The sequence below is a fragment of the Sinocyclocheilus anshuiensis genome, unplaced genomic scaffold, assembly GCF_001515605.1.
Source record: "Sinocyclocheilus anshuiensis isolate Anshui unplaced genomic scaffold, SAMN03320099.WGS_v1.1 scaffold208, whole genome shotgun sequence".
Taxonomy (NCBI): Eukaryota; Metazoa; Chordata; class Actinopteri; order Cypriniformes; family Cyprinidae; genus Sinocyclocheilus; species Sinocyclocheilus anshuiensis.
In genome coordinates this window covers 753,712-779,036 of record NW_015557186.1, presented here as the reverse complement: position 1 = coordinate 779,036, position 25,325 = coordinate 753,712, and the positions used below count along the sequence as shown (strand labels likewise).

At 42.1% G+C, this 25,325-nt stretch overlaps 1 protein-coding gene across 1 annotated transcript; it reads right to left on the bottom strand.

Moving 5' to 3' along the window:
- On the bottom strand, positions 1–25,090 carry LOC107678707 (adhesion G-protein coupled receptor G2-like). The gene is made up of 15 exons (XM_016474077.1): positions 24,865–25,090; positions 24,573–24,663; positions 24,200–24,483; positions 23,738–23,864; positions 19,509–19,610; positions 19,249–19,425; positions 19,044–19,170; positions 18,779–18,886; positions 18,648–18,684; positions 18,439–18,539; positions 4,016–4,131; positions 3,660–3,925; positions 737–824; positions 363–646; positions 1–153 (listed from the first exon to the last, which is right to left on the bottom strand). The coding sequence occupies exons 1-15, from the start codon at positions 25,088–25,090 to the stop codon at positions 17–19; spliced, it is 2,271 nt and encodes a 756-aa protein (XP_016329563.1). The 3' UTR covers positions 1–16.
- Between the last annotated feature and the right edge of the window lie 235 nt (positions 25,091–25,325).

Genomic DNA, 25,325 nt, shown 5'->3' with positions numbered 1-25,325 from the left:
TTCTGTCTTAATTAGGCTACTTATAAACATTTTCCAGACCATTCATGTTGGGTGGAACCATTGTTGTGGTGGAGCCGGAGCTTCTTGGATCATCAGAGAAATGACCAGCAAGGTCCTTGTGAATGTGGTAGTAATACAGGAAGAGGAAAAACCCTGAAAAAAGGATCAGAAAAAATATTTCAACTGCTTTTATAACCCATTATAATCAAGTATTTTTAAAAGAATTAAAAATATATATATTAAATTAACAATAATAAAATATTTAATTCAGATATTTAATTCAAATAATTTGCTGAAGTCTGTAGGAAACCTATAAGTGTTCTACTAAACCACATGTATTGATGCATGTGATTGTTTCTCACCCTGTAATGAGTTCAGCACAGTGAATATGTAATATGAGGGAATGCGCATCGGTCCATAACTGAAGAACGCCACAGACCACGTCAGACCGAAGAGCAGGAACAAACTCAACACCATCATCAGCTGCTTTCTGAATGTCTTTCTCTTGCCGTCAGTTGCTCTTAGGCATCTGGCCTGGACAATCCTAGTTAAGATAGTGATGAAGATTCCTGTCGTGAAGATGAAAACTAAAGCGTAGTAGCCGATGTTCACTGCGTAGTGAATGAAGGGATTTGTAATCCAGCACCTGTAATTAGAAAAGAATGAAATTTAATTAAGAAGAAAATCAGAAGACATGCGTAAATATACATGTACATTTAAATTTTACAAAACTTACATTAGTGAAATTTTTCCAGACGTTTTTAGGATCAGTGTTTTATATTCTCCTACAGAAGCAATAGCTATGACTATTGGAGCGGGAAACGCTGAAAACACACAGAGACAAGGGTTATTATAGTTAAAATTAAACATAAAAAAAATTATGAATAAATTAATAAGTAATTTTTGTTACTACTTTAAGGGTGCCTTCACACTTGTAGTTCGGTTCTCTTGGTTTGTTTGGTACGGACCAAAAAAGAAAATTATACATTTGGTCCTGGTCCGCTTAGCGTTCACACTGGCATTTTTGACAGGCATAGTGATACATTCACAACCTTATTGGTCGGGTTGAATAACGTATATTTCGTGACAGAACTCACCGAACACCCCAAACAAAAGCTGTGTTCGACTTAAAGTGGTGCGCAGACCGATCGGTGTATAGCATCAAAGTTCCCATTTACCGATCGGTCTGCGCAGCGCTGCTTTAAGTCGAACACACCTAATGCCGTCTGCTGGACTGCGCGCTCATTGTTGCGTGTATTTATGATTTATTTTCACCACCTGCAAACTCACAGAGAGCTCATAAAAGGCACTTTACCTCCTCGTTGCTCCACGTTTGCCCTCGGCTCATTTTGTTTTAGATGCACCTCTCGTTCCGCGTCGTCAAATCATGTCGCATAGCATCGCATCTTGTCATTACTTCCTGTTTTTGGGTCGTTTAGAAGTATTTGGTCCGTGTTGCGTTCATATTTCATTCGAACCGCACCAGAGTTTGTTTGAAAGTGCGCACCAAACAAGAGGACCGAGACCGCTAAAAAAGATGGGTCTCGGTCCGCTTGTTTGGTGCGCACCAGGGTTCGGATAACAGTGTTCACACTTATTCAAACGAACCGCACTAACAGAGCAATCGCACCAGAGCTCGTTTTATCAAACCAAACATGACAAGTGTGAACACACCCTAACTTGATATGCTAAAATAACTAAAAGATAAAATAAAACTAACATAAAAATTTATAAAATCTATATAGACATTGTCACCATCATGGACTTTTAGTTTCTTCCCTCATGTTTCCTTTGACCTAGTTTCTGTCTCCCTTGATTTAGCTCATTCTGTTCACCTGTATTTGTTAATTATCTTCATTTGGTCTGTGTATTTAATTTGCTCCCTTTCTGTTCTTCCTTGTCCGGTAATGTTGATGTTTGTTTGATGTTGTTGTGAGCTTGTGTTACCCTTCCTCTTGGATTACTATTAAATGGATTATTATTGAATCTTCGTCTTCGTCGTGCGCTCTTTCTCTTCTACCCAGCAACAAGCGTTACAGAATACCGGACCACAAAAAGAAAAGTTGAGCGGCGTTTGTATCCCCATTTATTTTCCGTTTTTGCAAGTATTTCTTTTGGTTTTCTTATGGATCGCCCCGAATTCCTCCTCCTCCTCCTGCTGGAGCAGGGGAAGCTCGCCCTCGAGGACCAAACCAGACTTTTCCTGGAAATCTCCCACCCAGCCTCCCTCTCCCACCACCTCTTCATCAGTCCTCACCACCACCTCCGCTGTCCCCTGTCAGCCCCTCAGCTAACCCTCAGCCTACCATCTGTGATGTGGGTTTGCCGTGGGTCTGCCAGTCTCCATCGGCGTCGTGGCTGGAGGATCCCTTGTCTCTGCCTCCAACCTCCGAGTCTCAGACTCTGCCTCGGCCCGTTGACCCAGCGGCTCCACCATGGCTCCTAGCTCCCTCCTCTCTGCTGTGGTCCGTCAGTCCACCAGCTCTGCCGGGCTCCCTCGTCCCTCCGGCTCCGCCTTGGTCAGTCGCCAACCCGCCATCGCCTCAGGACTCCACTCCTCCGGCTGTGCCTCGTCGATCCGTCCCACCGGCTCCGTTGGGCTCCTCCCTCCATCCAGCTCCACCTTGGTCCTCTGTCGCTTCGGCTCCATCGCGGCCTTCTGGATCCCCACCTACGCCTCGGTCGCCTGAGTCATCTGCTCCTCCTTGGCCCATCCTCCCCGTCGCCCTGGCTCTATGGCTCTCCGTTTCTGCCCCAGGCTCCTCTCCTACCTGCTTCGCCGCTGTTGGTCGCCCCCCTGGAGTCATCAGCCCTTCCTCCACCAAGGTTCCTCTTGGCTGCGGTCTGGGTCCCACCTGGCTCCTCCTCCTGCTCCAAGTCTCTCCTGTCTCTATCCTCCCTCCATCTGATCCGCCATGGTCCTTCCTGATTCCTCCTTGGTTCCTCCCTCCATCAGATCCTCCCTGGTCTCTTCTGTTTTCTCCCTGGCTTCTTCATCGTCGCCGCCCTGGTTATCTGCCTGCCTCTCTTCATGTCCTTTGCCACTGCCTCTTCCTCCTCCCAAACCCCCTCCCTCCCTCCTTTGTTTGTCCTGCTACGGCGCGAGGTCGCCCCTTCCGGGAGGGGGGAGTTCGTTCACCATCATGGACTTTTAGTTTGTTTTCTTCCCTCATGTTTCCTTTGACCTAGTTTATGTCTTCCTTGATTTAGCTCATTCTGTTCACCTGTGTTTGTTAATTATCTTCGTTTGGTCTGTGTATTTAAGTTGTAAATTTGTGTATTTAAGTTGCTCCCTTTCTGTTCTTCTTTGTCCGGTAATGTTGATGTTTGTTTGATTTTGTTATGAGCTTGTTACCCTTCCTCTTGGATTACTATTAAATGGATTATTATTGAATCTTCGTCTTCATCGTGCGCTCATCCTCCTCTACCCAGCAACAAGCGTTACAGACATATTTACAAAAAAATGACAAAAACTGTATTTAGAAATACTAAAACTTCCTCAAAAAATACCATAAATTTTATATATCATAAAATTACCATGATGACTGTAGTTCATATGACTCGGGTGCAATATATTTTCTTTTTCGGTGGAACTTACAATTGGACTCGATGGTTTGAAACGGGTTTATTTTAATAGATGTTTTGTTGCTCTAACTCACCCCAGCCCAACACGGTGATCTTCCTCATGTAGTTTGTGATGGTGACGTTCTGACTGATCAGCCATAAGTACATATGAAGAGCTTGAATGAAGAACCAGGTGAATGAGGTCAGCATAGAGTAATGCAGGACCAGCGCTATGAAGACGCACGCAGCGTTGTCTCCTGTGTTAGCGACGCTCTCGTTTGACAAAAAAGAGACATTCAGTAGACACAAAGCCACAAACATGTTCATCAAGATCTTCGTGGCCTGATTTGATTTGGCTTTCCTATTAAAACATACAAAAAACTGTTTTAGCCACATAAACTAATATTTAAATAACAGCACTAACTATATGTTATACTGTATGATACTCTACCGTAGCAGGAAATGCATGAATAAAGCGATGGCCATAAAAAACATGGAGATGCTGCAGCCAATATAAGAAATGAAGGTCAATGATTCCAGCTCTGTGTTGTTTTCATCTGTCAGAGACTGAGGAATTGGAGAAAAGAGAACAAAACACACGTTTTTACCAAGAATAAGATTTTTAAAAGTTTATTTTGTCATCTGTTATGCATTCACTAGCATGTATCCGTGGACTAAAATACTCTGATATTGATTTAATGGGGTCTTTAAATGAAACCTGAAATATGAAAGTGTAAGTCAGGGGTCTCCAACACGTCGCTTGCGAGCTACCTGATTGGAGGTAGCTCGCCAAGACATACTTGACATGTCAGCCATGAGTTTATTTTTACTATCCCGTTTCGTATTTTAATTAGGGTTGGGTACCGAAACCCGGTACCAATATGGCACCGGTACCTATGTAACCGGTATGTACTAGAACCGAATCCGAACGCAGATTTCGGTGCCTCATTTCGGTGCCATGCCTGAGCGATCGATTGAAATATTTGTCCTCTGGTTCTCCGAAACGGACGTAAGCATCATCATCACTGGCACCGCACATGAAAAATAATATCCCGACTGAGAAAATGCACGTGAAGTCGGAAAGCTCTAATAATACAAATCCAACACATCTTTGTAGTAACGAGAGTGTCCATGTTGTTTTCACATTCCGATTTAAAAGCACAACTCTGGAAACGAGAGCATTTGAGGAGCGTGTGAATGCAGTAATTACACTTGCTCTGACTGCAGCAGGTAGCCTTCCGTTAACTAAGCTAAACATGCTTAAAATTAAAATGCCTAAAGCTAAACCTCCCTTTTATTCACATTTCTAAACCGGTTGACCAACAAAAGATAAAATTATAACCTTTTTACTCCACAACACCAGTTAAATGCTTCCTTTTGTGATCTGATGAGGATTCTTGTCATAGAATGAGGCAGAAAATATGTTCTATATGCTACTTTAAAAATAATATATCGATTAGCAATAAATTAGGGTGACCATACACCCTCTTTTCCCCGGACATGTCCTCTTTTTGGACCTACAAAAATGCGTCCTGCCGGGATTTCTTAATTGCCCAAAATGTCCAGGATTAGGCTGTTTTCTTAATCCTGCTCCCGCTGAATCTCTGATTGAAAAACTCATGGTAAATACTGCTCAGCGTTAAGCAAAGTTACTAAGAGTCTAACGCAGCCGCAACACGCAGAGTAGGTTTCTTTTTGTGTGAAAACATGACTGAAGGCAGACTGCTGAGGGAAATTATATGAAAGAATGTATGACTGAATGAATTGTATGAATGCATAAGGGGGAACTGACTGTCTTCAGACAAGTTTAGATGGCAAGCAGTGTTTATAAGCACAGCACTGCTTTGTTTACAGAGGTTACCATATAAACATCTCTATTTCTGCTGTTCTATAAGTGCTACCTAATGTCAGACAATGGATTTACATTTTCATTCAGCCTGTAAGGAGGTAACAAATCACTAAACTCACGATGCAATATGATTTACGGTACTGATTTCACGATATGATTTTTCTCACGATTTAAAAAAAAAATTAGATTCAAGAAAAATTGTAAATGAAAAGGTGTCCTCTACAGGGGTCATATGACATTGCTAAAAAATAACATTATTTTTAACCACTGATTTCTAGTTGTGTCCTCTTATGGAAGGCCAAACAAAGTAGTTTCGCTTTCGCAACGAAACACAGCGTCTCCATGACATGGCGGCGGCGGCAACAATACTACAGCAAGAATAAAAGGTACGCCTTCTTTCTTTGCTTCAACATTTGGGCGGTGTTATGTAAATCTTCCCACACAGTGACGTAGACATGTGGGGCGTATTTAAACGAGGCGTTTTAGGAGGGCGTGGACGAGTCTTAACTTTTAAATAGAATATTTCTTTGGGTTTGAGACTTGTCTTTGCAACTTTAGGGATCTTATCTATTCACGAACAACTTGAAAACTTGAAATCGCATCATATGACCCCTTGAATTATTTCTCAGACAAAATGCTGCACATTTCTTTGTGAAATGTAAATATTTCAAATAACAAAACTAACTGAAATTTTAAAACAAATCCCAAATCAAATAAATAAATACAAATAAAGAAAACCTCTTCATATAAACAAACTAAGGCTTTGTCTGAGCTTGTTCCATTTAAATTTAGAGGCAACCACTGCATTTTAATAGGGGTGTGAAGCTACACTGGTCTCACGGTTCGGTTCGATTACGATTATCATGCCATCGATTCGGTTCAATTCGATATCACGATGCATCGACGATGCACTGCATCCTCAATTTTTATTTTACTTCACATGTATACAATTTTGTCAATAAATACAAGCAATCAGATATATGAACTGTACCTGACGTGGTTTCTCAAGTTAGTGTTATTACCCCCTGCATATTGTATTTTGCGTGACATGATTTATACACAGCGTGTGTCTTCTCCAGGTCGTGCTTACCAGCATAAAAGCCGAAATGTGCCCAGATGTCAGCTTTTAAAATAGTTGGAGCGTTTTAAATTACCCACACTCACGTCTCGCCTCCCTCCGCCATTAGGTGCGTTCGATTTGAAGCGGCGCTGCGCAGGATGAGTGTATGACATCAACCGCGAGAGCGATTTGAAAGCATAAGGATCTGTCTGCTCTCTTATCGCTCTTGCGGTACTTGATGTCATACACTGATCATTCTGCGCAGCGGCGCTTCAAGCCGAACGCGCCTAATGTATGCTACCGCGACAAATGACGTCAGAAAAGCGTCAGTACGTTATAATCGGTTATGGTCTATTACTGAACCGATACCGAATCGTCCTCATCTGCATCGCGATGCATCGTAGAAACGATTAATTTCGACACCCCTACATTTGAATCATAATCCAAACAAAGATGCTGCATACATTCAGCATGAGCAGTTTTTGATTTAAGTTAGATTTCTAAATATGAAGCAAAAACATAATGGTCTGACATTCTGAAAGCTTTGTGAAACTATACTATGTAAACATACTATGTGCTAAGCGAAACAAAAACAGCAGATGGGCTAAATAAAAATGCAGATTCACTCTCCGACAGCAGGTGGCGCTTATGGAGCAGCAGCGATACAGCACTTCCTTGGTTACCACTGTAAACAAAGCAGCTCCTGAAGGCATGCCGTGGGTGGAGCTAAAGAGATCATTTGCGTAATGACCGTCTGTACAGTAAGCTGTGACATCGACATAAATAAAACAGGAACAAAAACTTTATTGACTTAAATTAACTATGGCTAAAATTCAGATCTAGCCATATATATTCGATCCAGAATTGGATCCCGACGACTTCCGTAACCCAAATAAAGCACGTTGATGGGAGTGCTCTTGCTCTCGCTCAGGGGTGCATTTCCCAAAAGCATTGTTAACCAACTATGGTCGCAAGTTCTGTCATTGTCAACATAGTTCAACGATTCAGTATTTCCCGAAACCATAGTTCAAACGAACATTTGCAAACAGCGTCGCAAACTTACGTGGTAGGAACTAGAGCTCTCGACCTGTGGTTAGAAGCATCGTTTCTTGTTAGCAAGACATATGGACTTAAATAAATTATGCTTTTGGGCACAATAAGCAAGCTAACATGCAGTACAATCTATATCTTCCATTCTATTTAAATATATATACATTTTAATCTATATATTTTAGCGCATTCTCAATAAGCGCAATTTTTGAAGAGTGTGCCTGTGCATAAATGCCTAAGGGAACCCCGGAGTATGACATAAGAGGGAACCCGTTATGAAACAAACATCAAACAAAGCAAAATGACAGGGAACAAAACATAGTAAATTAGTCATCAGGTGCCATGTTGAACACAGCAGCATCTCAGAAATCTCAAATCAGTTAATTAGCAGAAGTTATTACTCCACCACATGCATGTGACATCATTAACAACGGCCCTAAATTGTTGAACTAATGTGGTTCATGCGACGGAGATGCGACCATGTTCGGGAAACAGTTGTAACTGACTAGTTAGTTTCCACAACAATGCATGTACTATGGTGGTTAATCAGCGAGTTACGTCGTTGTATGGGAAACGCACCCCTGGCTGATGTGCGCATACAAGGAATCCCGCCCTTCATGACATCATACAGGGCCAAAAAAAAACTTTTCGAAACTTAGGCCTATTTCATTATTTGTCCATGATAAAACTTGTAAGCATATAACTAGTTTATTGTTTAACTTTTTATGGAAAAACAAACATCAGCATTTGAAGAAACAGGTTCTATGTCGAAAGAAAGCTGATGGAGGCTTAGAAAAGGATACTTTAAAAGTGAATTGGGTAAAGAATTGTGTCAATTCACCAGATTCTATTTGCCCAACAAACACAGAACGTTCCCATTTGGTTATTTTTTTGGGAACCAAATAAGAACGTTCTAGGAACGTTCCCTGCAGGTTACTTTTAGGTTGAATTTTATAATCTAAAGATAACCTTCCCAGAACATTCCCTGCAGGTTATTTTTAGGTTTTATTTTTATAAGCTAAAGGTAACATTCCCAGAACGTTCCCTGCAGGTTATTTTTAGGTTGAATTTTATAACCTAAAGAGAACATTCCCAGAACGTTCCCTGCAGGTTATTTTTAGGTTTTATTTTTATAACCTAAAGGGAACATTCCCTGTAGGTTATTTCTTATTTTATTTTTATAACCTAAAGGGAACGTTCTCAGAACGTTCTCTGCAGGTTATTTTTAGGTTGAATTTTATAACCTAGAGAAAACGTTCCCAGAACGTTCCCTGCAGGTTATTTTTAGTTATCATAACCATGTAAACTAATTAAAACTTTGCAGATGATCTGATTTCTGATTATTCTAATGCCAAAATGTGTATTTTTTAAATCATAAACAAACTATTTTTGCAGAATTACATCTAAGTAGTCAAATCGCATTATAATGATAATATAATTCCAACTTTATAGCTGAAATTAAGCCAAGGTTAAGCGTAGTCTGAAAAGCATATCATCAACACTGGGTTTGTTTGTATCTTTCTTTACTGCGCGCCTCTGATCTGCACGAGCTTTTCTCCTGTCTTCCACATAAAGCACACGCATAATTAAACAATTAACGGTCATTTCGTTTTACTGGCTGACTAGCATTCGTTTATTGATCTCTTTATTCAATAAATACTTATAATTAATATATACGAGAGTAAATATTGTTATTTCAGAGAGATTTGACACGTCTAATTGAAGAGAACATGTTAACCGAGTTTTTTTTTTTTTTTTTTACTGACCAAAAGAGATTAGCACATCATCGTTAATTCAGTGCTAAGAAATGAATGTCATGTTATCCTACTTAAAGTCAAATAAATTTTATTCATTTTTAATGTATGGAAAAATAAAATTCACATTTTTAAAACCCAATATTTTGTTGAAGTCATTCTTATTTGGTGCTTAAGAAGCGTAAAATCTGGGTTATTATATGGCACATGGTAGTTATAATAAAGAACGGATAATTCAATCTCATTTAATGCTCCTTATGATAGTTAAATGTGCTCTGATTATCTTTAATGATTAAACAATAGTTTAAAACAAGACATGGTTTAGTACTGATTATTGAGGTACATATCCGTCCGTCTTCCATGCCGCTTACTCTACGAGATGCGGGAGTGCTGGATGATTATCGGAGTAGGAGAACTTTCTGGGAACCTTTAGATAACTTTCTGGGAACGTAAATCGAACTTTCCCTTTAACCTACCGAGAACGTTCTATTTACCTTAAGAAAACTTTCCTGGCTAACCAACAGGGAACATTCTGGGAACCAAAAACTAACGTTCCCAGAACGTTCTTGGAACCAAAAATTGTTAGCTGGGTGGTACTTTATCCCACACAATATCTATTAAAAAGTAGGAAGGCTTAAATTCTTGTTAACTTGTAACTCCCATTCTAAACTCCCTAACTTTCTAAATTCCATGAACAGGCTCTGCTGGCATGGAAACTTTGTTTTGTCCACAATTTCTCCCAGCATAAAGTGAAGCTATGGAACAATGAGAGCATTTTAGTAAGAAACAAGTCAATTTTTCTTAAGAATTGGCATGAAAAAGGTATTGATTATCTTTGTGATATGCTAGATTCACAAGGGAATGTTTATTCTCATTATGATTTCATGTATACATACAATTTCCCTGTTGTACATAACGCATTTCTTACAATGGTAAAAGTTATACCAAATGCACACGTTCATTTTATGATGTGTCATTTATAATTTGAAAAGATTGAAGACGAGTATTTATGACCCAAAATGTAGTAATAAAATTATAAGAAATGTGTTTCAGTCAAGAAAACGTCTCGGTTACGTATGTAACCCTCGTTCCCTGAAGGAGGGAATGGAGACGTCACGTCGGTGATGACCGACGAATTGGGATCTCGCCAGAGATTACTTAGAGTGTAACTAAATGAGCCAATGCACATTGGCATGCGATTATTGCATCCAGCTGCCACTGATCACAGCACGAGTATAAGAGGCAGCAGGGTGCACCGCATTCATTCATGCTTTCGCTGAGGTGTCGAGCCGGTGACCTGGCAGCTCAGCGGTGGTACAGCAACTGTGGCGACGGGACGTGACGTCTCCGTTCCCTCCTTCAGGGAATGAGGGTTACATATGTAACCGAGACGTTCCCTTTCAGTCGGTCACTCTCGACGTCACGTCAGTGATGACCGACGAATTGGGATCCCTACCAACATGCCACAGGTGCTGCCCCCTCCAGTGCCTTGTGTAGGCCTCCTGATCCTTCCTATAAGGCAGACGATAGGACCGGGCCTACAGTTGTTACTCGCAGCCCAACAGTAGGACTTGGATAACACTGGGAAGTGTGCCCTCCCATTTTGAAGAGGACACACTGCGGAGTCACCTCCTCGGTTAAGTGACTTAAGTCACTTGGTTAAGTGACATTTACTCATGTGGAGTAACCCCGAGGGGCCCTACTGCACATGGAAGTCTCTGAGATGGCTCATGGCTGCATCATTTAGAGACGGCAGAACGTGGTCTGCCAGGGGAAACACTGCCTTAGTAACTGTACCGTGGAAATACACATAGGGGACTCTCTGGAGAACTAGGCGTCCAGGACGCCGCAAGCCGACTCTGAACCGGGCCTCTCAGTGCCCCTACCTGTTTGAGGTGAGAACACAAGAGGAAACCGGTTCGACACACAGGCTATAGAACCTAGCAAACGTGTTAGGAGTCGCCCAGCCCGCAGCTCTACAAATGTCTGCTAGCGAGGCACCACGAGCCAGCGCCCAGGACGATGCGACACCCCTAGTGGAGTGAGCACGCAGCCTGAGTGGGCAGGGCACACCTTGTGCTTCATAGGCCAAGGTGATGGCATCCACTATCCAGTGGGCCATCCTCTGTTTGGAGACAGCCTTCCCCTTCTGCTGTCCACCGTAACAGACAAAGAGTTGTTCTGAGGTCCTAAAGCTCTGAGTTCTATCCACGTACTGTCGCAGAGCGCATACAGGACAGAGCAAAGCTAGGGCTGGGTCTGCCTCCTCCAGGGGCAGCACTTGCAGGTTCACCACCTGGTCCCTGAAGGGAGTGGTAGGAACCTTGGGCACGTAGCCGGGCCGGGGTCTCAGTGTTGCACTGGAATCAGCCGGCCCAAACTGAAAGCACGATTCGTCGACCGAAAAAGCCTGCAGGTCCCCCACCCTCTTGATCGAGGCCAATGCAGTCAGGAGCAGGACTTTCATAGAAAGAAACTTCAACTCGACTGACTGCAAAGGCTCGAAGGGGGCAGCTTGTAGGGCTCTTAGCACCAATGCCAAATCCCAAGAGGGCAGGGAGGGAGGCCTAGGAGGATTTAAACTCCTGGTCCCCCTAAGAAACCTGACGACCAGATCATGCCTCCCCACCGACCTCCCTTCTATGGGGTCGTGATGGGCCGAAATAGCGTTAGGAGTCACCCAGCCCGCAGCTCTACAAATGTCGGCTAGCGAGGCACCACGAGCCAGCGCCCAGGATGATGCGACACCCCTAGTGGAGTGAGCACGCAGCCTGAGCGGGCAGGGCACACCTTGTGCTTCATAGGCCAAGGTGATGGCATCCTCTATCCAGTGGGCCATCCTCTGTTTGGAGACAGCCTTCCCCTTCTGCTGTCCACCGTAACAGACAAAGAGTTGTTCTGAGGTCCTAAAGCTCTGAGTTATATCCACGTACTGTTGCAGTGCGCGTACAGGACAGAGCAAAGCTAGAGCTGGGTCTGCCTCCTCCAGGGGCAGCGCTTGCAGGTTCACCACCTGGTCCCTGAAGGGAGTGGTAGGAACCTTGGGCACGTAGCCGGGCCGGGGTCTCAGTGTTGCACTGGAATCAGCCGGCCCAAACTGAAAGCACGATTCGTCGACCGAAAAAGCCTGCAGGTCCCCCACCCTCTTGATCGAGGCCAATGCAGTCAGGAGCAGGACTTTCATAGAAAGAAACTTCAACTCGACTGACTGCAAAGGCTCGAAGGGGGCAGCTTGTAGGGCTCTTAGCACCAATGCCAAATCCCAAGAGGGCAGGGAGGGAGGCCTAGGAGGATTTAAACTCCTGGTCCCCCTAAGAAACCTGACGACCAGATCATGCCTCCCCACCGACCTCCCTTCTATGGGGTCGTGATGGGCCGAAATAGCAGCAACGTAAACCTTAAGGGTGGAGGGGGGCAGCCTACGCTCCAACCCTTGCTGCAAGAAGGAAAGCACGGCTCTGATCGAACATCTCCAGGGGTCCTCCTGGTGGGAGGAACACCATTCGACAAACAGGTTCCACTTCATTGCATAGGCCTGTTTTGTGGACGAAGCACATGCTGAAGCGATAGTGAGACCTACCTCCTGGGGTAGGTCACTTAGAACCTCCGCGTCCCATCCAGGGACCACACATGGAGTTTCCACAGGTCTGGACGCGGGTGCCAAAGGGTGCCCCGTCTCTGAGAAAGCTTATCCTTCCTCAGAGGAATCGGCCAGGGAGGGGCTGTTGCGAGGAGCATGAGTTCCGGGAACCAGGTCCTGTTAGGCCAATATGGGAGTTAGGGAGTAGAACCACTGGCAGTGGGTGGTTTCTGGAGATGCAAACAGGTCTACCTGAGCAACTCCAAACCGTCTCCAGATCAACTGAACCGCCTGGGGGTGGACTCTCCACTCTCCTGGAAGTGCTGCTTAAGGCACTCTCTGAGGCGGCTCAGGGCAAGGCGTACTGCTTGCAACTCGAGGCAATTGATATGCCAACACAGTTGGGGACCCGTCCAAACCCATGAGACTGCGTGCCCATTGTACGTGGCCCCCCAGCCGATGGCCAAGGCATCCGTGAATATCACAGCATGCCATGATACCTCTTTTTAAAGGCACTCCTGCCCGAAGAAACGAGGGATCTGACCACGGGCTGAAGGTTCTGCGGCAGGCCGTTGTAATCTGAACCCCACCTCGGGACTCGGCCGTGGAGCCAGTGCTGAAGCAGTCTCATATGGAGCAGACCGAGCGGAACTACCACCGCAGCTGCAGCCATATGCCCCAGGAGCCTCTGAAAGAATTTCAGTGGGACCACCGTCCTGCCTGATAAAGTCTTGAGGCCTCGATAACTGTTTTAGGGGCACTCCTGCCCAAAGAAATGAGGGATCTGACCACGGGCTGAAGGTTCTGCGGCAGGCCAGTGTAATCTGAACCCGGTGAGTACCGCGTCGCCACGCCCACCTCGGGACTCGGCCATGGAGCCAGTGCTGAAACTGTCTCATATGGAGCAGACCGAGCAGAACTACCGCCGCAGCTGCAGCCATATGCCCCAGGAGCCTCTGAAAGAATTTCAGTGGGACCACCGTCCTGCCTGATAAAGTCTTGAGGCAGTTCAGCACCGACTGAGCACGTTCCTGGGTGAGGCGTGTTGTCTGGCTGACCGAATTCAACTCCATGCCGAGAAAAGAGATCCTCTGCATTGGCACGAGTTTTCTCTTTTCCCAGTTGACCCGAAGACCCAACGGGCTGAGGTGTCTGAGCACTAGGCCTGTCACGATAACAAAAGATAGGTCTCAACCCACCGCCTTTCTTGGGTACAATGAAGTACGGGCTATAAAACCCCGACCTCATATCGGCTGGAGGGACTGGCTCTATCGCGTCCTTCGCCAGCAGGACTGCGATTTCCGCACGCAAGACAGGGGCATCGGCAGCCTTGACTGAAGTGAACCGGATGCCCCTGAACTTGGGGGGATGCCGGGCGAACTGAATCGCGTAGCCGAGTCTGATGGTCTGCAGGAGCCACCGAGACGGACTGGGGAGTGCTAACCAGGCTACGAGAGACCGTGCCAGAGGAACCAACGGAGCCACTGACGTACCCACGGTGGGGCAGCGTGGTGGAACACAGGGACTCGACCCGAGGCCTGTGTCGACCTAGCCTGTGACTGCAGAGGGCAGAGTCTGGGTGTGAAGTGTAACACTCACCTGATTCCTCCGTGTGCGGGAGAAAACACAGGGCCCCGGCTTGAGGCTTGTGACAGCCCGGCGTGTGACGACATGAAGCGGAAACTTGAATGCTACAGCCCCTACCTGGTTCCACGAATGGGCAGGAGGGATGCTCTTGGGCAACCCACTGCTGCCCGCTGGCGAGAGAGGAGGGGGGAAGTGACCCTGTGATGCACAGTTCACAACTCTCCTCCGCTTGAGACCCAAAGACTGAGGAAACCGCTCTTTTATGTTGGGCGGAAACCACTCTTTTATTGAAGGTTTGGGTACCGCTGGCTGCTGGGTCAGCGGCAGAACAAAAACAAAACGAAACAAAGGATTCTCCACCCGGCCCTCCTCCGGGGGAGGGAGTGGTGTGGTCACCATCTCCTGACGAGCAGTCTCCTCCATCTCCGGGTCGCCCGGCCTCTTCCACTTGCGCTTACCTCCAGGTTTGGGGTATGCGACCAGATCCACGACGCTACCTGGTGGAAGGCTGCTGCTGCGTTGGAGTGGGGGCAGCCGCAGGGGGCGCCCACGGCGACGAGCAGGCTGAGGGTCTGCAGCTGGGACGGAAGCAGTAGGTTTCCTCCGGCGCAGGATGTGTTTAATTGCCTCCGTCTGCTTCTGTGCCGCCGAGAACTGCTGGGCGAAGCTCTCGACAGCGTCGCCGAAAAGGCCGGTCTGAGACACGGGAGCATTCAGGAACTGTACCTTATCATACTCCTTCATGTCGGCCAGACACAGCCAGAGATGGCGCTCCTGGACCACTAACATGGACATCGCACGACCCAGGGACTGTGCGGTCACCTTCGTCGCTCGAAGCGGGAGGTCCGTCGCAGCACGCAGTTCATGTAGAACTGCCTGGTCGTGACCACCCTCGTGCATGTCATTCAGGGCTTTGGCCTGATGGACCTGCAGCAACACCATGGCGTGGAGGGCAGAAGCCGCCTCCCCACAAGCTCTGTAAGCACTGCCAGTTAAGCCTGACGAATACTTACAGGCCCGTGAGGGGAGACACGGGTCACCCCGCAGAGTGGTAGCGGCCGTCAGACACAGTTGCATGGCCACCGACTGCTCCACCGAAGGAATGCCTGTGTACCCCAAAGCGGCTCCACCATCGAGGGTGGTGAGAGCGGAGGAGCTACAAGATTTATTTCGGGCAGTAAAAGGTGCCTTCCATGACCTTGTGAGCTCCTCATGCACCTCCGGGAAGAATGGCACCTCCACCGAGAAACCACTTGTCCAGCCTCGAAGGATCGGGACGCAGTGAAGGATTCCACACGAGCCCGACATTCTCGGCGGCCCGGGAAAGCATAGCTGTCATCTCTGGGTCTGGCTCGGACAACGCTGTCATACCCGAAGGGGGCAACGCAGCCGGGTCGTCATCCCCGGAGAGAGAGAGCTCGCCCTCTGATGCAGCGATTGACATCTGGTCTCGAGGGGGCGAACCGAAGCAAACGGCCGGCTCCCTCCACTCTGTAAAGGGGCCAGAACGTCCCTCCGGCCGCTCCACCGGCGGCGGAGTGCTTGAGGGGTGACAAACTCCCTCTGGGGAAGTCGTCACCGTGATCCTCAAATCACCTCTGACTCCACCGGACGCAGCGCCGCCCCGATTGCCGAGACGAACACTGGATCGCGGCAGAGGCAGAGGGGCCCCGCCACGTTTGACGTAACGGAGTCTTTCATGCAACTCCGAGACGGTCATGTCCCCACAAAGAGAACATGCACCGTCCATGAACGCTTGCTCAGCGTGCTCAACTCCCAGACATATGAGACAGCGATCGTGACCGTCCCGAGGCACCAGATAGCGACTGCACCCAGAATCTCATGGGTGGTTGCTCTTTTAGAGAAATGCTCTTTGTGCTGAAGCACGCAGGGGAGCTGGCCAGCACACACTCCTGGTGTGGCTGTCTGCACGACGATGATTTCTGTTCCCGCTGTGTGACCGTGACCACCGCTGCCATGCCGTAACGTCTGCACTCGCTGGCTCTCTGCTTTGCAACACCGAAGTAGAGAGCAGTAGTGATGCACTACCGCTCGGCTCCAAAACGAAAGGATGAATGAATGCGGTGCACCTGCTGCCTCTTATACTCACGCTGTGATCAGCGGCAGCTGGATGCAATAATCGCATGCCAATGTACATTGGCTCGTTTAGTTACACTCGAAGTGGATTGGTCTCTCTGGCGAGAACCCAATTTGTCGGTCATCACCGATGTGACGTCGAGAGTGACCGACTGAAAGGGAACGAATTACCCTGAGGGGAAATTTTTTTGGAATTCTTTAATAGATAAGATTAATTGGAAAAAAACATGGCTCGTCCCTTATAAATTTTGTGTCCCCAATAAATTTAAAGGACTACACCTAAAAATCGTGCATAATATTTACCCCACTAATGAGATTAGGAATGCGCGATATTATCGGACCATAATTTAGATTTGCTAAATTATGCCGATATGTCTTGCCGATAAGAGGATTACTTTAACTCACATGTGCTCAGGGTGTGCTAGCGATTAGATCAGGTTAGCAGTGTGACTCATTTCTGAAGCAAAGTTTTGCCTGAATGATGTTTAGATTCACTGCTTTGTATCCTGCATTTAAACTGAGAATGCACGTACAGAATGACGCATTCGGTGTATGACAGAGTAAACAGTAACAGCACGTGCAACGGCAGCAGCCTCTCCCGGGTCCTAAAGCCTGTACCGTGAGGAGTTTTAATTCCGTAGGGGGCGCTGTTGGCCTACTTTTAATCAAATGAAAGTAAAATACACAAATAACATGTAGACTGTTTCTGATTAAATAAAGCAGTAATTGATGTCATAAAATCATGAGTATGTTTTGATTTAAAGGTCAGAGGCTATAGCTTACATGAATAAAAAAAAAACACAAACATGACTCTTGTAAATTAAATAATTTTATATAGCCTATACTGATTTATTCATTGTGTAATATGACATATTTTTTTAAACAAATTATGAGCTCTAAAATATATTCAGAATTTTTACAACTCTTTTGCTTTATACCATCTACAAATGTTAAATCTTAAAATAAAATGTTAAGGTTACTACTGCATCTTTCTGAAAAAATAAATGCAGTGATTGATATATAGTTTATAGTTATTTTCAAAGCTTCAATGTACTGTCAATATAAAATATCTTCATTATTGTTTATTTAATTCTAACAAATAAGTTCTTGGTAAAAACTAACCAAAATTAAAAATGATTTGCTTATAATTTCCACACAGGAGATACTTGGTGTTGTTTCCAAACACAAGGTAATATATTGGTATCGGCATCGGCTATCGGCCAAAAAGAGTTGAAAAATATCGGCATATCATATATCGGCAAAAATCCAATATCGTGCATCCCTAAATGAGATTACATCTAAATTTGGTAATTTGAATTGTAATTTTTGTAATGTCAGTACTGATCATCAATCAGTTGATCATCTTTTCTTCAAATGCCTCCTTTTTGAATTTTGGCCTGAATTGTCAAAATACCTTGCTTCAAAATCTAATTTAGACTAATTTAAATGTTATTTTTCTCATTGTAATCATAACATAGAATATATAGGAAACGTACTTATTTTATTGGCTAAAAATTATATTCATAAATGTAAATTTTCCTCAACATTACCCAATTTAAATAATTTTCTTTGTGACTTTAACTACTTAACTGTTTTAAATTAATTTTAAACCTCTTAAATCAATTTTTAAATAATTTTCAAAGTTTTAAATTCCTTGTTTTACTGTTGTGATTTTTTTTTTTTATTATTTTGTATTTCTTTTATGTAAAGCACTTTGAATTACCATTGTGTATGAAATGTGCTATATAAATAAACTTGCCTTGCCTTGCCTTAAGAGATTTAAGTATTGTGTAACATGGATAGCTCTCAGACACTTTTATTTTTAAAAAGCAGCTCTCAAATTAAATAAGGTTCTAGACCCCTGGTGTAAGTTCTTCTTCTCTGAGAAGCTTCTCACCATCAGCACTGCAAAGAACGTCAGATGTGAGCAGGAGCACTTTATAGTGTTGTTGTCGATTTGCTCTGTCTCACAGCCAGATGTCGTCCATTTAAGTCCTCCTTCAAAGAAAAGACAGCGACAAATTAAACTAATTATATGAATTAACTATAGAAAATAAATTGGGTTTGTTTGTGTGAACTGATCAGTACAGCCATAAATGAATTTACCTTTGCCATCCCAAGAAACACAGGACGCCTTACCGACCTGTAGGAACGCTTCTTTTCATTTTTTTTGTAAAATAAGTTTTGTGTAAGTGTAATGTATGTCAAATATTTTTTTGCAACAAAACCTTCATTACCTGATCATTTTGAGTAAAGAACATTTCAATATTGTTAGTAAGGTTGAAGATATTGTCCCTCATCGTTATTCCATAAACCTCATTGTTCAAAACACTGTTAGTTTCATCCTAAATCAGAAACCATACAAGAATAGAGGGATCATTAATCAGATATAAATATGTGTAAATGCAGTAGTTCAAGAAACATTTGTCCACAAGTTGAATTTTGGAAGAATCTTTCCATACAACAACCGTTAAAAGTAAAAACAACAACATAGAATAGTACCTTCCTTCCCATGTTTTTGAACCGAAAAACTTCAACAAATGCACTTTCATTGTTTTCCAGACTTGCTTTATCAAAGGCCTCACTGGGAATCATTACAGACCAGGGAAAATGACCTTTCTCCAGGTCACTTTGACAGTCAAGAATCGGTGAAAAGAAGAAGAATTAGCACTGATGAATGATGGACGTGTTTTAATACCTTTAATGCTTCTCAGGCCTTACGTTCATCACATTCTGTTCTGAAGAGTAGCAAAAGTCTTCAATTTCTGCGTTCTCGGCTTGTCTTTGGATAACACCAATAACATCCCCCATGACAACTGACGCACTGTGTTTATTGTCTTTTTTCATCTCCTTTAACAGGGACTCCATTTTGTCCAAGGCGTCTCTGCAAAATGTATTTTTTAATCACTTGGTATCATTTTTTAATAGAGATTTCATTTAAAAAAACACTGGTAATCGCACACTTACGATGCATCGGCAGGATCAATAAATCCATCCTTGTCTTTTTTAATTTCAGGTTTACTGAAATTTGTCTGAGGTTGTTTGATACAGGCAGTTTTGTTCCCCTGACTACAAGGGGTATTTGGTTCATTGCACGTCACACATTTCCACTTGTTCCCAGTAAACCACATAACATAGCGGCTTTTTTCTTTATCTTTGGTACACAGAAATAAATAAGGGATGGATTTGATTAATATATTTCTGCAGCTAAGTCTCAAAGAATAAAGTTATCTAATATATTGTATTGTTCATTTATAAAGTTAGAAACACTGTAATCTCATTGCAGGGTTTTAGATGCATGTTCATCACAATTCATCTATGTGTTATTAACATAGTCTCGTTATTAATGAATAATGAGTCCTACAACAGAGATCACCAGATTTGTGTACAGTACACAGTCTGTTTATTTGGTTTCTTTTCAAGAAAAAAAAAAAAGAAATAACGTGGGGTTATCATTGTACATGAAGTGAGAACATGCAGAAACAAAATCATTTTAAGCATAGAGGAATATATGGAGTAATATTATGCTGGTGCTGAAAATAAAAACTGAATAACATTCATGTATTACACAATGCACTATTATCTTTGAGGGGAATTTTAATTATGTCAAATGATTGTAATCTAAGCTAGTTTACTGAGGCCCCAGTTGAGCATAAATCTTAAGACACAGACTTACTCTTGCATGTAGAGTGCTCATATGTAGCGTTTCTACATCTCTCTCCAGGATCAACAGCAGAGTTTTCCTTAAAATCTCAAGAGACCATGATAACACATAATGCAACATAATTCTCAAATCATACAGTATATGAAGTCAAAGCAATAAAACATCTGCTGCTTTGCACTAAATGTTTGCATGCTTATAACAGCATATTATTGAATAGCACAGAAAACGGCTTTGTAATCAGTGTCGACTTTATGAAAATCAGCACACCACTATCCGTTGTCCATCAATCTGCAGCCCCAAAAAATAAAATGTGAACTAAATGTCTTCCCTGAATGTTAATTTAATGTTATTTAATGTCATCTGCTCTGCCATTCATTTATTTTCCACTGAAGTTACTCGTAAATTGTGTGCTTGCCTATTTTGGATGCCTTTGCAGGTGGCAGGTTTTAGTTAGTTTGGTTATTATTGTGTGAGTCTGGATGCAAGACGCTTTTCTTTCACTGGAAGTTTGACAACTACAGATATACACGGACAGAAACACTGAAGTAAAGAGTCATTGTTTTTTAAATGAGCCGCACGTAGTCCTCATGAATCTGTACTCGCCTTAAGAGCTGGTCTCCTGCATGTTTCTATGAATAAAACTATGAAAAAGCAGTGCAGTAAAATGCAAAATGGCTTTCTGTGCGAACAGCCCATATTTTTCATAATTCATTCTTAATCATATATTGTGTCAAGTTGATCAAAATAGAAAATGGATCAAATGTACTGACTCAAATGTATTGGTAGGCTACTAACATAATATAGTTTTATGTTGAAGTTTCTTTTTGTCCCCATACACTTTATCCTGAATGTAAGTTTATTTTCATGTCATCAGTTTACTCTTACACGACTGCTGCACATTTATTGCCCTATTTAACAAGGTTGTCCTGCTCTAATTGAACACATAAACAAACACTATTAAAGTGGACAAACTCTTACCTTTGTGTAGGCATATCAATTTGGGGATGTTATCAATTAGATTTATCTGGCAATTCACAATATGACCTGATGTGGATCATGCAGAAGGTAAGAGATTATTAATTATTATTTACATCAAAACCTTTTAAAAATAATAACTTATAATCTAAAATATTCTGAACTATTCGGAAACTAAAATTGTTGTACCATGATACCTGCTTTTCCAAACTCAATTACAGTCCTTACAAGACAATTAACATGCAGACTCTATTCAAACAGTTTGTTAGCTCATTTCAGTCTTGCGTGTGTTAGGATCTGTTGGTTTGCACTGATTGGCCAGCAGTGATGACATAATCATCAATAACAGCAATGATCAACCATGAAAACAAAGGACACTTATTTGTTGTGTTGTGGATGTATGAGCGTGTGTGTGTGTGTGTTTGTGTGTAAGGGAAGTTGTGCATTTTCCATAAACACACACACACACACACAAAACCCTTCAACACGAATGCTGCTTCTGTTGTAAGATGACACGCACCTACTGTATTCAGATTTTGCCCACAGTTGCATTTATCTGACATAAAATATATTCTGTTTTCTTCAACCATCTCATTCATTGTGACTTCATAATGATTCCCAGGTTTTGTTATGTTGAAACTGTATGTTGTGCATTGTTCTGAAACTACAGAGAACATTTATGTTTGTCGATCAATAAATAAATATATAAAATAAAAAAGCTTTTTAAGGAGTTTGGTATGGGAGAGCGATTTATAAATGAAATATAGTTTTACTGTGAGAAGAGATGTTTAGTTTGACAATCATTTTGTCAACATTCCCTTTCTGTTTATTGTCATATAGACATGTCAGAGTTATATCTGAAAGAAAGTCAGAAATGAACTCAATGAGTTTGTCAGTCGTCACAAGTGCTTTCAGATAATAAATTTGCAGTATCACACAGTCATGTTAGCAGTATATTTCACATCTACCTGGAACTGATGAGTTACTTTCCTTCCAGAAACATTTATCTGTCGAACTGACTTGGATGTTGACTTTCACTTTGTCTGAGCCGGCTGAACAAAGAAAGACAACATTTAAGGCTATTAACAATGTATGACATGATATAAAACTCTGTATTAGATGTCAAAATTTAGATGTCCACAGCCATAATCAAGCTTTCACTTGTTTTCTAATGGGCACCAAACAACATATTAATTGGCATTAATTTCTCTTCAAGTTGATGAAAGCAGTTTTTTAAAGCAACATACTTATCTGGCACGGAGCACAACAGATCATCATCAGCCACAGCAAATTCTGCTTTTGTCGAGTCATAATTCCCAGAGACAGCTGCCTGTTAGAGATGCAAGTGTTTAATTTTGTTTTCTTCAGACAGAGCTCAGAAATCTTTAATAATTTTCTTATTACATTCTTGAGCTAAAGTCCACAGTCCAAGAGTTGAGAGAGTTTGATGCGTCCACATATGAAACTATTTAAGAAACGCTGGACGATGACATACAGTTAATTTGCAAACATTCAAATTATTTTTATTTGGGCTTTACTGAGAATCTCATTATTTGCTTACATTCAAGTCCAGTTTATCAAGTCTTTGCTCACAGAAAACAATATAAATATAAACATATATTTAATAAAAGTAGAAACAATTTTAAGATGCTAATGAAAAAGTAACTTTCATTAATGGATTCCTGACATGGTTTAGATACAGAAAATGTCATGCTTTTACACTTTGTGTTTGTGCACCTTTCTGTACAGTAAGTGACATTTGCTTTGATATTTCGTGACGTAATGATTAACATTCACATATTTATAAGTGTGACTAAAGTGAATAAATGATTTTGGAGTCAGTCCATCATGATTAATACAATTATATTACCTTTATTAGAATCATATGAGAAATACTGAGAAACATAACAGAGAATCATAAGCAGCATAAAACAATGATGGATTCTCTTATTCACACTGACAGTTTTTTGTTTTGTTTCCTGTAAACAGATATGTTTCACGTCCGTGTGTGTGGATTTTAGCAAGCTGCTTTATGAAATGATCATGCAAATATCTGAATCCACAAGCGTGCGGACATTACTGTCATCCTAAAGATGTAAATTAGTTTTCTAAATAAGGTTCAATGTTGAGTCGCTCTCACACGCACATGATCACACATGGATGATTATAATGCTCAATAAAACAACAGTAATATCAGATCATATCAGAGATTTAAAAGCACAATTCAAACAAGTTTTTAATAACGATCAACAGATATTCAATTTATTTTGAGTGATTTCAGTAAAACTCTCAGGTTACTTGTGTAACCATGGTTCCCTGAGTAGGGAACGAGACACTGCGTCCTCTAGGGGGCGCTATGGGGGAACGTCTCGTCGTGACCCGTGTATGAACTATACATTGAAAAAACATCAACTCGTTGGCTGGTCCATAGCGCCCCCTAGAGGACGCAGTTCGAAGTTCCCATGAAAGGGAACTGATGCTTTTAGGGTCATTTTAGTTTAAGATAAATAAAGTCTGAGACAAAGAAAGCCTTCTGTCTTAATTATGCTAGTTATACATATTTTCCACAGCATTAATGCTGGATTGAGTGATGGTTTTGGTGGAGTCGGTGCTTTCTGGATCATCAGAGAAACAACCTGCAACATCATTGTGAATGTGGTAGTAATACAGGAAGAGGAAAAACCCTGAAAGAAAAGATCAGAGAAACTTATTTCAAATAATTCAAATACATTTCACATATGATTAAAGTCATTTGCATCACTTTTAAACTAACCAAAAATAATCAGACTTTTGGTCAAATTAATCATATTAGTGTAAGTACCATTATAACCTCTTTTAATTAAATAAAATAATTATATATAAAAAAAAAAATACAATAAAAATGTAAAAAAAATTAAAATATAATAATTAAACATTAAAAATAATAAAAAATATAATAAATAATAAAAAAAAAATATGAATGAATCAATTCATATAATTTGCTGAAATCTGTAGGATGATGCATGTGATTGTTGCTCACCCTGTAATGAGTTCAGCACAGTGAATATGTAATATGAGGGAATGAGCATCGGTCCATAACTGAAGAACGCCACAGACCATGTCAGACCGAAGAGCAGGAACAAACTCAACACCATCATCAGCTGCTTTCTGAACGTCTTTCTCTTGCTGTCAGTTGCTCTTAGGCGTCTGGCCTGGACAATCCTAGTTAAGATAGTGATGAAGATTCCTGTCGTGAAGATGAAAACTAAAGCGTAGTAGCCGATGTTCACTGCGTAGTGAATGAAGGGATTTGTAATCCAGCACCTGTAATTAGAAAAGAATGAAGTATAATTAATAAGACAATCAGTAGACATTCAAAAATGTACATTTACATTAAAATTTACAGAACTTACATTCGTGAAATTTTTCCAGACGTTGTCTTTAGGATCAGTGTTTTATATTCTCCTACAGAAGCAATAGCTATGACTATTGGAGCGGGAAACGCTGAAAACACACAGAGACAAGGGGTATTATAGTTAAAAACATAAGAGTATAAAACATAAGTAAACATGAAACCATAAAAGTATCTTGACAGTAGTTTATATGATTTGTGAGCAATATATTTTTTGTTTTTGTGTGAACTTACAATTGGACTAGATGGTTTGAAACAGGTTTATTTTAATGTGTTTTGTTGCTCAAACTCACCCCAGCCCAACACAGTGATCTTCCTCATGTAGTTTGTGATTGTGACATTCTGTCTGATGAGCCATAAGTACATATGAAGAGCTTGAATGAAGAACCAGGTGAATGAGGCCAGCATGGAGTAATGCAGCACCAGTGCTATGAAGACGCACGCAGCGTTGTCTTCTGTGTTAGCGATGCTCTCGTTTGACAAAAATGAGGCATTCAGTAGGCACAAAGCCACAAACATGTTCATCAAGATCTTCGTGGCCTGATTTTAAGCATTTATAAGTCAAACAATCTATATTTCATAACTACAATTACAGTAACTCTAAAGTCACAGATACAAAAAAATATGAGACTTGTAGCTTCCAGTTACAATGCTCATGTACATGTTAAATTAACTTTGTTTAAAATGTCTTAAAAGCAAACAATCCCACTTATGATCACATTATAAATTATATTCCCATCACCAGATAGAATAT

Bases quoted from the DNA above. Each gene is read 5' to 3' on its own strand.
- LOC107678707 (XM_016474077.1), bottom strand. From the start codon at position 25,090: ATGTTTGTGGCTTTGTGCCTACTGAATGCCTCATTTTTGTCAAACGAG. The intron at 24,484-24,572 runs GTAAGTTCTGTA...TTCTAATTACAG, and splicing joins TCTGGAAAAATTTCACGAAT to GTGCTGGATTACAAATCCCT. The intron at 3,926-4,015 runs GTAGAGTATCAT...ATGTTTTAATAG, and splicing joins TTCATGCATTTCCTGCTACG to GAAAGCCAAATCAAATCAGG.